The sequence below is a fragment of the Macaca nemestrina genome, chromosome 12 (assembly GCF_043159975.1).
Source record: "Macaca nemestrina isolate mMacNem1 chromosome 12, mMacNem.hap1, whole genome shotgun sequence".
In the NCBI taxonomy this organism is placed as follows: domain Eukaryota; kingdom Metazoa; phylum Chordata; class Mammalia; order Primates; family Cercopithecidae; genus Macaca; species Macaca nemestrina.
Window position 1 is genome coordinate 53,388,837 of NC_092136.1, and position 13,247 is coordinate 53,402,083.

Sequence of the window (13,247 nt, forward strand, 5' to 3'; positions counted from 1 at the left end):
CAAAGATACCACAATGGCTCCCCCCATGGCATCTGCAGAAAAAAAAAAAGAAGAAAGGACACTGCCCAGGGCCTATGCAGGAGGAGGTCTCCTTGTGCTAGTGCTCTGGTCCTTGGGCAAAGCCCTCATTGAATTTCCTACTGATTTCAGGCTGCACAACCTATTGAAAACCTAACAGAATGTGTTTACATCTACTTTTTAAAAGTATTTTATTTTTGAAATGATTGTAGGGCTTACCTCAAATGTTGTTCTTTGTACCATGACAGTGAGTGGAGATTTTAGATGCTTACAAATGTTTATATGAGGATTTCATCTCTTCTCCTGGACTAATGGCTGGAACATAATTATGAACTGTGCTTGTTAACCAAATAGAGATATTCCATGAGACAAGAAGGCTGATTCCTAATATGGAGGTGTCCTTGGGCCAGGGCCCACTTATCCTGGTATCCATCTCCTCCTCCCGACACAGAGGTGCCTTCATTAGTAGAGGAAAGAAAGAGGTCTTTGTGATTATGTAATTCCCAGACCACCCTACACAGACAATAAAACTGAATGTGAGAGAAGCCGGGTGAAATAACAGCTCAGAAATCATAGAATACCAGTGCAGCAAGGGCCTAAGAGGTTATTTAGCCTAATCTTCTAATGTTAGAAATGGGCAAATAACACCAAAAGGGGAAGAGACCTGTCTAAGATTACATGGCCAGCTAATGGTGGGCTATTTTCATAAAGGTAAATATGGGGAGATTCATTCCACAGAAATTCTAATAACTATGTGTTTGATGATATTATGGTAAGCAGGAGGGCTCTCACCATAGTGTGTGACAAGTGGCTGCAATGCAACATGACCAGTGCTACCACAGAGTATAGACAAGGCACTGTGGGACCACAGAGGAGGAAGCCTCTCACTCTTCCTGGGGGCACTGGGGAAGGTTTCATGCAAAAGGGGACTTCTGAGTTGGGTCTTTATGAATGAATAGAAGTTGGTTGTATAGGAAAGGAAAAAGGTCTTTCCAGAATATGGAACAGCATGTAAAAGCATAAACATATGAAAGAACATGATGTGTTTGGGGGATAAAGAGTGGTTTCCCATGGTAAAAATGGAGATTTATCGGAAGGGAAATAGAGGAGACGGCAAAAAGGTAAAGGAAGGGGTAGCTGTGAAGGCTTTGGACAGCATGCTAAGAAGTTTGTCCTGGAGAGAAGTTATCTTTATGCTTTAAAAAACAATGTAGTGGCAAAAGGATGAAGAATGGGTTGAACAAAAATAGACCCATGACAGGAAGTCTAGCTAGGTGGATAACACAGTATTTCAGGTGGAAAATAGAGTAAATATTTTGAAAATGAACAAACAATCCAGAGCACTTGTGAAGGCTGAATTAAAGCAGTGATATTTAGATGGTAGACTCAGCAGGATTTCATAAAAGATGATTAGACATGAGGAATAAAATGGAGGATGGGGCAGCAAACTACTGCCCTTGGGTCATGTGCAGGCTGCCATCTATTTTGTAGAGCCCGAGTGCTGAGAATGGTTTTTACATTCTCATGTACATGTAAATGCTTCCTTCAATAGCTGAGAAGGAACAAAAGAAGCATCTTTCATGTAATTTCACATGAAAATCATGTGAAATTCAAATTTCAGTGACTATAACTAAAATTTTATGGGAACATAGCCAGCCACACTTTTTCACTGACCTATTGTCTATGGCAGCAAAGACAGAGTTGAATAGGACTCATAAAGCCTTAGATATTTACTATTTGGCCCTTTCAGAAAAAGTTGCTGACCTCCTGCAGGATTCTCCAATTCAGTTAAAATCAGTTCATCTTTCCAGTTGCCCAGACCAAAACCTTTGGAGTCATCTTAATTCTACTCTTACCCGCCATCCAATCTTTCATCAAGATCTGCTGTATTTTAAAAATATATCCAGAATTTGACACTCACTCACTCCTTCCCTTGCTACCACTCTGTTCCTGAACACAGCCATCTCTCAGCTGGGTCATTCTAGTAGCCTTTACTTATTTATTTGTTATTTATTGAGACAGGGTCTTGCTCTGTCACATATACTGGAGTGCAGTGGTATAATCATGGCTCACTGCAGTCCCACACTCCTGGGATCAAGCGATCTTCCCATGTCAGCCTCCTGAGTAGCTGGGACTACAGGTGTGCACCAACACCCATGGCTAATTTTTTGTAGAGATGGGGTTTCACCATGTTGCCCAGGCTGGTCTTGAACTCCTGAGCTCAAGCAATCTGCCCACTTGGCCTCCCAAAGAGTTGGGATTACAGGTGTGAGCCACCATGCCCAGCCTCATTCTAGAAACCTTTTGCCTTATCTCATCTTTTGCTTCATCTCTGCCTGCTTCAGTCACTTAACACCATCTCAGCAATGGTGTTTTAGCACCATCAGTTAAAACAGAATTGAGATCACGCCATTCCTCTGCACAAAGTCTTCCCAAGTCTTCCCATATAACTCTGAGTAAAGGCCCAAGTTTTACAATGGCTTCCAGGGCCCTACACGTCCTGCCTCTCCCCTTTCTCTTGTTATGCCTGGGACCAACCCCCATTCCACAATCATGCTCACTCTCTTCTCCAGTCACATCAACCTCCTTATTGGTCCTCAGTAATGTACCATGTCCACACCTGCCTCAAGATTCTTGCATCTGTCATTCCTTCCACCTGTAATGTTCTTTTCCAAGATATACATATGGTTCTCTCCATCACCTCCTTCAGATTGGGACTCAAATCTACCCTTCTCAGTGAGGCCTTCTCTAGCCATCCTACTTAATATTGACAACCATCCTCAGACCATAACCCTCCATTTCTCTTTTTCTTGCTTTATTTTGCTCTCTAGCACTCACCACTCAAACAAAAAACATACATTACCAATTTATCTTGTTTATTGCCTGTCTGCCCTATTAGAATGTAAGCTCCAGGAAGGCAGGAGTTTTTGTTTTGTTTTCCTTTCTAGTGCCTAGTACAGTGCATGGTACATGTTAGGCACTCAATAAATAATTGCTGAAAGAATGGGAATAATGGATCAGAAAGTGACTAGGAGATAAGAAAAGAGAAGCAGGTAGAGATAACTCTTTCAAGGCATCTGGTGAGTAGCTAAAGAGGAAACCAGTTATCAGGAGATTTTCTCCAAATGGGAAAGACTCAAGCATATTTACAGAACGTCAGGGCAACAGAGTGGCAAAAAAAGATGGGATATGATAAATAGCATATCTGGCTATGCCAAGTCTGGGAGGAAGCTGAAATAAATGGCCTTATGAGCAAGAAGAGAAGGGACCTTCTTGGAAGGGACTAGGGCAGGAGGGGAGCACAAAAAGACATTTGCACATATGGATGGGACTGGCCGGATATGGTAGAAAGAGAACTTGAAGGAGCTCATAGCTGGTCTCAATTTTCCATTTGAAGATCCACGGAAGGGTTTTAGGGGCTATGGACAACAACTTGGGTTTGAATTTCAAGAGTCCACTTATATGCAAATTTTTAAAATAAATGTATTAGAAATTTTGAGAACTGCAACAATTTGAAAAAATTACAGATGAATTTTGTGATCTAGAAGTATCAAAAAAAAATTAAGAAAAAGCTAGATATGCCCAGGAGTTCAAGACCCACAAGGGCAACATAGCAAGACCGTGTCTATACAATAAAGATGTACTTTGGAAAAATGAGAATGCACACTGATTAGAAGAAAAGGGAAGCTCTGCAGTGCTAAGGGTTCTACTCACTCTAGAAACCATAAATTTGTTGCAAGGTTTGTGGATTTTTCTCTAGCAACACTGGGCAGCCAATGAGAATCAAGTGGTCAGAACCAGTATTATTAGAAGAATTATGAAATTAAAGCCTTCATTGGATACTTCAGGTCCTGATCAAAATGTAAAACTCTGGGGGATAAAATCTTAAATGAATGGGTAAATGACAGGAATGACCAGTGCTGCCGGCCTAATTTGGGTGCCTTCAGCAGACAGGTACCATTCAAGTTGGTGTTCCTTGAAAGAGCACGTCTTGAGGACAGTTTCAGAGAAAGAAAGTTGAAAAGTGGCCCTCTGGCAAGTAGACTCTGAAAGGGTAGTGAAAGAATCCACACAGGAGGACTATGTCCAGCAGAAATGGAATTGAAAACCCAAAAGATGATGAAAAAGATCAACAGAGAAAAACAAAAGTCATTTAAGCTACAACTCATAAGAATGGGCCCAGATATTTTAAAGTGCTGAAATGTGTCATCTTGGGAAAACGGAGGATCTCACTTGCAAAGAAAGATCCCTTAACTCCTAAAGGGACAAAACAGTGTCCCGCAGGCTCCATACAGTCATGGGCTACTAGGCTATTTACAGAACCTGAAAAAGTCAGTGCAGTCCATAACAAAAAGACTATTTCAAATTTCAAAGACCAATGAAAATTGAGTTGTCAATTTTAATAGCTACCATTACTTGTGCCATGCAATGCATTTCCAACATTGTCGATCTCATTTAAACCTGGCAACTTCCATGTAAAGAAGGAATTCTTATTCTCATTTTATAGATGAAGACACAGAGGCTTACAGGGGTTAAGTAACTTGTCTTAAGTCATAGAATAAATAAGGGATTGAACCAGAAATCAAATTGAAATGTATCTAATCCTAAAGACCATGCTTTTAACTCCTGTTCTCTCTTGGACTCTAACACTGTTTTTTCTTATGAAAACACAGGAATGATGACTAGTTGAGTGCATTCTTATGAAACTCATAGTCATTCTATGATGTAGGTTTCCTTAGGAGGACATTTTTTTACATGAAATTATTGACTTAGAGTTGATCCTTGAACAACACAGGTTTGAACTGCAAGGGTCCACTTACACGCAAATTTTTTCAACAACTATATGGGAAAATATTTTTGGAGATCTGTGACAATTAGAAAAACCTTGAGATGAACCATGTAGCCTAGAAATATTTTAAAAAATAAGAAAAAGTTGCTCATGTCACAAATGCGTAAAATATACATCAATACATGTCTGTCTTCTCATTTACTACCATAAAATGTAAACAAATCTATTATAAAAAGTTAGAACTTATCGAAATGTCAGAATGTATACATACACACAAAAACTGTGTGATGCCATTTGTAGATAAGAAAAAATGTAAATGTAAAGATTAAATCCTCACTGCACAAAATGAACTGTAGTACATACTGTACCACTATAATAATTTCACAGCTACCTCCTGTTGCTATTGTGGTGAGCTCTAGAGTTGCAAGTATCTGCTTAAAACACCATATGACACCAATCATCTCCACGTGAACAGTTCATCTCTCCAGTAAATTGCGTACAGCAGTTAAAAGTGATCTCTTGAGATTCTCGCATATTTTTCATCATGTTTAGTGAAATACCATAAATCTTGAATAACACCATGGGACTCTAACGAAGTGCCACTAAAGATGCTAAAAGTACTCCCAAGTATCAGAGAAAAGTCATGACATTATAAGAAAAGTTGAATTGCTTGATACGTACCATAGGTTGAGGTGTGCAGCTGTGGTTACCTGCCATTTCAGTCAGACGACGTAAACTTACAGTATCGATAAATGCAGCACAGTTCTGCAAATGTATTTTCCCTTCCTTATGATTTTCTTAATAACATTTTTTTTTCTCCAGTTTCTTTGTTGTAAGAATACAGTATATAATACAAAATATGTGTTGATTGACTATTATCAGTAAGGCTTCTGGTCAACAGTACGCTATTAGTTAAGTTTGGGGGGAGTTAAAAACTAAACACAGATTTTTGACCATATAGGGGGTCAATGTCCATAACCCCCACATAGTTCAAGGGTCAACTGTATTCTAACCAGTATCATATCTTTCCATTTGTTGTGTCCTACAGTGGGGCACAGCAGGTACCAAATGAATGAATGGGAGTCCTTGGGCCTATGAGAACGCTACACCAAAGCACTGAGATAATTTGTGGACAGACTGATGGCAGTGATCTTGAGGAATGAAGAATGGGAGGTTCAAGAACACCAGAGAGAAAGTGGAAGAAGGCAGATTCCACAGAGCACAAAGCTGTGAGCTTATCCAGGATGCAGAGCAAGACCTGGCCTTATTATTACTGAAGTGATGGTTAATGGCACCCCACACCTACTAACCATCACTTCAGCACTGATCATTGAGATCCAGCATATACTCACTAAGGACAGTCATTTCAGACCAATCCACTGCCTTCTTTGCCTGGGCTTGCAGAAATACCATAAGCCGCAGCAAGCAGCTGGAGCTGGGTGGTGGCTGACCCTTCAGAAGAGGTTCTATGTTCTTCCATTCACCCATTTACAGCCCCTGGATTAGCTGACAGACTGAATGACGAATCAGGACTTTACAGTGAAATACAACAGGGATGAAAATAAGATCTTGCACTTGGTTTCAAAAACCCAACTGAGTAAATCCAAGATAGGGAAGGCTGTGATTTAGGAGCAACAAATATAAAAATGTCTTTGAGTAAGCTGATAGCAAGCTCAATGAGAGATCACAGTGTGACATGGCTGGCAGAATAGTTAGAAGCAACCTTAGCTGCATTAAAGGAGCATAGTGTCTGTGCTAGAATAAGGGAGGTGACAGTCCTAATCTGGGGTGGCTGGCCTGCACTACAGCTGTACTATGGTGACTTCTGGAGAGCTCACTTTGAGAAGGTCTGGTAACAGGTCGATCTGCTAGGTATTCTCCATTTCCCCCGTCCCCACTGTGATCCATTCTCTGCACTGCTCTGTGCACTATGGAAGCTGCCCCTATATATTGCAGATCCCTTGCTCTGATGGGTTCCCACTGGGTTCAGCCCCAGTAGGTGATGCAAGGGCAAGAAGACAGAGAACATGCAGAATGTGCATTTCTTGTGCCACTCTCTTCTTGCTCTGTCTGCACATTTCTGACAGTGGCTGCATCCCTCTATGACTATAGTTCCAGTCCAGCAGCCCCTCGTCCATAGCCCCAGCTTGTAATAGGTTCCAATTTGCTTCCCTTGTCCCTCAGGCCTCTGAGTGATTAAGAGCTTCCCCCTGTTGCTAGCCCCTAGGGACCTCAGCATCCCGTCTTAGTTCCCTTAACCCTGCCCACAGCTCTGTCAATAGCCCCTTCACTAAACTATTTTCAAAATCTCAACAAATTGGCCTTTTTCCTGCAGGGACCCTGACTGAAACTAAAGAGACAGGATGCAAAAGACCTTAAAATTATGTCTGTGAGGAATAGAGGATGTTGGGCCCAGTGGCGAGAAGACTCAAGAAAGCAGGATAGCCTACTTCAGCAAGGTATCAATAAAAGGCCACCCCAGACTCATTCTCTGGCTCCAACAGTAATAGGTACAGAGAGATACATTTTGGGCTAAATATAAAATAAACCTTTCTACAGAGTAGGTAAAGATGGTTCTCCTGGTAGCAGATATTTTTTATTGCATGAGCTTCAATATTTCTCAGTTGCCCCATCTTAAACCGGATGAGACTATGTCAGGAATGCTGTAAGGAATAAGTTAGAAACATGGTCTAGAAAAGAGCTTTCCAAGCCAGGGTTTCATGATTTGCCACCAACTGTACACTACTCAGTGGGTTACCAAAATAACCAATGTGGGGAAACTTTCACATGTTTTTGCTGCTTCTCATTTCAATCTAAAGAACAGAAGTCTAGTTCTTCAAGTCTGATAATCCTGAACACTGAAGACGTTTTTATACTTTAAGATGACTTACAAACATGAAACATTTTACACAGCATCACAGCTTTCAAAAGGTTATTTCCAATTCACGGGCAATCTATTAAAAACATTTTTTAGGGGGCAAGAGAAGTTGATTAATGGTTACAAATATACCATTTGATAGAAGAAGACCTAGTGTTAGATTGGTAAAGTAACTATATTTTACAATAACCTCTTGTATATTTCAAAATATCTAGAATTCCAGTGGTCTAGCATAGAGAAAAGGCAAATATTTAAGGTGATGGATATCCCAAGTACACTGATTTTGTCAGAGGCATGTGAACCAGAGCAACTCCATCTTGAATGGGGCTAGGTAAAATAAGGCTGAGTGAGACCCACTGGACTGCACTCCCAGAAGGTTAAGGCATTCTAACTTACAGGATGAGATAGGATGTCGGCACAAGACACAGGTCATAAAGACCTTGCTGATAAAACAGGTTGCAGTAAAGAAGTCGGCTAAAACCCAAAACCAAAATGGCCATCAGTGCAGACACTGGTCTTCTGCATTGATACACTCCCACCAGTACCATGACAGTTTACACATGCCATGGCAACGTTACCCTATATGGTCTAAAGAGGAGGCATGAATAATCCACCCCTTGTTTAGCATACCATCAAGAAATAACCATAAAAATGGACAACCAGCATCCCCAGGCTGCTCTGTCTATGGAGTAGCCATTCTTTTATTCATCTACTTTCTTAATAAACTTGCTTTCACTTTACTGTGTGGACTCATCCTGAATGCTTTCTTGTGTGAGATCCAAGAACCCTCTCTTGGGGTCTGGATTGGGACCCCTTTCCTGTAACAACTTGAGCTTTACAAATTATATGAATGTATTAATCACATGTGCCCCAAAACTATGTACATCATGCGTCAATTCAAAAAATGTTTAAAACAAAAAATTTTAACTCAGCAACTTCTATCTACACACCAATCTTCTATCTACACATCAGTGCTTCTTGAGAACTGCCACCTCAGTTTTCAAACCAAAAACCAGGACGCAAAATCTGCCCATGGGCAAAAAATATTCTACATGCAAACTACCCTGAAAAAAAAAAAAAAAGAATAAGGTCGCCTCAATTCACTCTGGTGGGGCGGGGGGAGGCCCACGACGATGTTTGTGTCTCACGCAGGTTTTCTCCTTTGGTAGGGGTTTATCGTGTATTACACCGAGGGCACGCTAGGTTTGCCAGTTTTTCGCTCATTCATTCAACAAACACTCGATGTCCACCTACTCCATTAACAGGGCCCTTCTCGGCCCTCGGGATGGACAAAAGATCCCAAGAGGCCAACGCCACGACGCTGCTACCACAAGACGTCAGCAGGTCCAGGAAACGACCTGATTTTAAGGACCAATGAAGTCAACGAGTGAGAGTGACGGCGCCCAGGAAAGTTGCGGCGGAAACTTGGGAAATGCCAGCCTTCGGGCGCAGAGGGCGGGGCAGGGCCTACCGGATCGCGCTGCCTGCGGTCTGGGGCCCCGCCTGGGCTACGGTCCCGCCGCCTCCGGCCGCCAAGCGGCGCCTGCCCACTGCCCGGCGGGGGCGTCGGCCTGGTCTCCGGCCCAGGAGGGCAACGCCGCAAGCGGGAGGGGCGGCCTCGATGGCCCGCGAGCCCCAGGCTCAGTGTGGCGCGCGAGTCGCTCCTGCCCGACGTGCCCGGGAAGCGCGTGCACTCATCGCCGCGCGCTCCCGAACGGCCCCAGCGCCCCGGCCCCTCGGCCCCTATGGCACCCCCCAGCTCCTACCGCCCGCCCGGCCTGCCTGGCCGCACTCACCCTCCTTGGCTTTCTTCCTCCGGGCCAGGGTCCCTCCGAGTTTCCCCAAGAAGGAATCATCTTTCTTGCGGGACGGAGGCGACTTAGGAGTGGGGGACTTGGGGACAGAAGGCGACTTCTGCGGGGAGGTGGCCATGGCGCGGCTCAGGCAGCCGCGGGCCGGTCGGGACGCGGAGCTGGCGCTGGGCGGACGCGGCGGGCGGCGGCGGCGGGCTGAGGCTGCGGCTTTCCAAACGGAAGCGGAATTATTCCAAGCATTTGAGGCAGCTCACGCTCGCCTTTCCCTTCCCTCGCTCCCTCCCTCGCTCCCTCCCTCGCACCGCCCTCTGCCCTGGAAGGAGCTGCGCTCCCGGGGCCGCGCCCTGCGCCCCTGGGTTGCCCCAAGCAGGGGGGATGCCCCAAAACTGCCACTTGCAGTACAGGAGGCCGTGTGTGCCCAGGTTGGGAGCGCTTGAGCTGGAAAGCTTCATTTACCCAGGCTCTGCACCCATCACACAGCCTGGGGCAAAGCAAATCTGAGAACCAACCCAACCCTGCTACTCTCCCAAGGTCTTCCAGCCGGGGCTGGTGAGCTCGCTCTTCCCCAGCACTACTGCCTGTGGAGTTATCAGGCCCACGTCTTGCGCCCACAAGACTGCAGCTCCTGGAAGAAATTACTAGAGTGAACCAAAATGCGTCCAGGCCCCACCAAAGTGGGCAGAACCAATCACTCCTGAACCTATCCATGATAGTCAACCTCCTCTTCTCTACTCCCTTCCGAGACTCAGAAGCCTGGAGTGCACAAGGGTAAAGCCGAGGCTGCTTATTGTAAGACATCCGTGTTTCTAGCAGCTTATATAAACGAAGATCACACATGGTAGTGGAAACATGAATGGGAAAAGCACAACCATGAGCTCCTACAGGACCTCCCCGAGAATTTATCCTGCTAAATAAAATCAAGAGAGTGACAACCAGACTCATTTGAGATAACAGGGGAGTCACACAAAGCACAGTGTTTGAAGGACTCATACTGGAAATGATTAAAAGGCACGTGTTGTTGTGCTTGCCCATCTCAAGTTCTCACTCGGGCTGTTTGTCCCTCTGTCTCTCTCACACACGGACTCACAGCGCCTTGGCAACTGTGTTTCCTCCTTATGGCCCCTTCCCTCTAGGCTACGGCTGATTGAACGTGGGTGAACAACTAATCCAAAGGGCGCTACTGCTTTACTGAAGAGCAGCCGATTGGCTAGCCCCAGTTAAGACTCTGCACTAAGCTGGAGAGACTGTTGTCAGAAGTTGTGCTCGTGACTGATGATCACTCGCAGTCAAGACTGGGGTGGCTGTTTCTAACCACGTGCCTGCTGACGAGTAGGGAAACAAAAGAAAGGAGCAAAGAAGTGTGCTCAAAAAGCCACTTGGTCTGCCTAATGGAAACCGTGGGGAGTAGCTGCTTGGACCTGGAATGTTTTCCCAGACCCCACTTGCACTTCCTGCCAAGGCCAGCTGTGCTTCTTCCCAGGAGCTGTTACTCAGCCTTTTAGTAACCCATCCACCTTACCTTAGACTAAATAAACTGACAAGCAACAGTTTCAGAGTAGAACTAAAATTTAACAAACAAGACAGTCAATAGAGTCTCAACACTGTATAGGTTCATTTTATCTTTGCTTGAGAGTCATAATTTTACTTTTTTTTTTTTTTTTTTGGAAAATTCTACTTTAGTTGGTGCCTCTTACCTAACAGCAGAAAAGTCATGATGCCCGCTAGCCTGGGAGGATTACTACAACTCCTCCTCCCAGACAATAAATCTTAAAGGGATGGTGAGAACCCAAAATAGAAGTGTGTTTTGCTTACATCATTAATCATTTTCATTCAGCATATCAGATATAGGACATCTTCAAAAGTGTATCTCCAGCACCTGGAGCTCTTGTCAGGGAATTAAGAGACACATAGCTCAATAGCTGTGTGATCTTGGAAAGATTTACTCCCTTTTCTGAGTCTCCATTTCCTCATCTACAAAATGAAATGGTTGGTACAGAATGGTGGTTCTCAAACTTGATTGTGCATCACAGTCCCCTAGAAGTTTGTTACATTCACAGGCCCCATCTCCAGAATTCTGATTCAGTAGATCTCAGGTGAAACCAAGGGATAGGTGTGTAAACAGACTCCATCAGGTGATTTCGATGTACTAATAGCTGATTCACACACTGATGTCTTGCCATTTAGGGCTACTTTCAGCTCTAACAGTTTGTGGTTCTTTATTCTTTCAAAAATTGCTAATTTCTGTATGCAAGACTTAGTCTTAAATGTGGCATAATCAAAATTACCCATGGAGATTCCTTCAACTGCCCATGCGTGCTTTTACATATATAATACTCCTCAGTAATTGTTATGTTCATTAAACTTTGAAAACCACTGAGCAAGGCTAAAAGGAAGGGTAAAGTCTTGATTGTTGAATGCTAGCTCCCAGAAAATATCAGCAAAATAAGCTGTGGAAGAAGGCAAAGCTGAATTTTTTGTATACCATGATAAGAAGAGCCCTGCCTTGGCAGAGTCTCAGTAGCATCTGGGAGTAGGGGAAGGGATATTTATAAAGTTTTGGAATCTTGATGAAGACAGGCCTTTCAGTGGGATGGTGCTTGATTAAGTTTGACTAAGGATCATGATATGATAGATTAGGACTGGTAGACCTAAGGCAAAGCTTTCCAAGATTCTTGGAGAGTAAATAGTCTTTTTAATGCTATCTATTAAAAAGTGTAAGGGGTTTATGTTCATTTCGATGAGATTTGGTGGGAAGTTCTTGAAAAGAACAAGAAAGTTATTCATAGCTTTTATCTTCCTGGGCAAGAAATTTTTGGAAGACAGACAGGGGAATGATAAAGTCCTGTTAATGTATGCAATAACCTGCATTGGTGGGAATGGTTTCCAAGGTCTCATTATTATGCCAATATCTTGTTATTCAAGCATTTCTACTGGTAAGATCATTATCAATCTTTCTGGAAAGGCCAGTGGGAATGGGTGGTGAATTATAAATCAGTGCTACTCACAGTGTAGTCTGCAAACCAGTATTGATCTGGATACCATTATTAGCTGCCAAGACCAGCTCGGTCGGGGAGACCCTAACCCAGTGGTGCTAGAGGAATTAAAGAGACACACAGAAATATAGAGGTATGAAGTGGGAAATCAGGGGTCTCACAGCCTTCAGAGCTGAGAGCCTCAAACAAAGATTTACCCACATATTTATTAATAGCAAGCCAGTCATTAGCATTGTTTCTATAGGTATTAGATTAACTAAAAGTATCCCTTATGGGAAACAAAGAGATGGGCCAAATAAAGGGATGGGTTGGGCTAGTTATCTGCAGCAGAAGCATGTCCTTAAGGCACAGATCACTCATGCTATTGTTTGTGGTTTAAGAACGCCTTTAAGAGGTTTTCCACCCTGGGTGGGCCAGGTGTTCCTTGCCCTCATTCTAGTAAACCCACAACCTTCCAGCATGGGTGTTATGGCCATCATGAACATGTCACAGAGCTGCAGAGATTTTGTTTATGGCCAGATTTTGGGGGGCCTGTTCCCAACAATTAGCCAATGACACAAATGTAGAAATTGAGAGTTTTTAGAAACTTTTATAGCAATTTAACAACACTTTATGTCTGTTTAATCTAATAATAAAAATCAGGAGCATATATTTTGAATATGTTTTCATTCTATTTTTCTAGTAATTTTTATTTTTATTTTATTTGCAAAAATATTGCTCTATGATGAATTGGTCCTTTAGCGATTGTTTGAGAA

At 43.3% G+C, this 13,247-nt stretch overlaps 1 protein-coding gene across 1 annotated transcript in view; it reads right to left on the reverse strand.

The window, feature by feature from the left end:
• The window catches only part of LOC105486898 (parvin alpha), a 168,443-nt gene extending 158,742 nt beyond the window's left edge, over positions 1-9,701 (reverse strand). Inside the window, exon 1 of the mRNA XM_011750004.2 lies at positions 9,482-9,701. Coding sequence (XP_011748306.1) covers positions 9,482-9,617 — 136 coding nt within the window. The 5' untranslated portion in view covers positions 9,618-9,701. The remainder of the gene's footprint in view (positions 1-9,481) is intronic.
• Between the last annotated feature and the right edge of the window lie 3,546 nt (positions 9,702-13,247).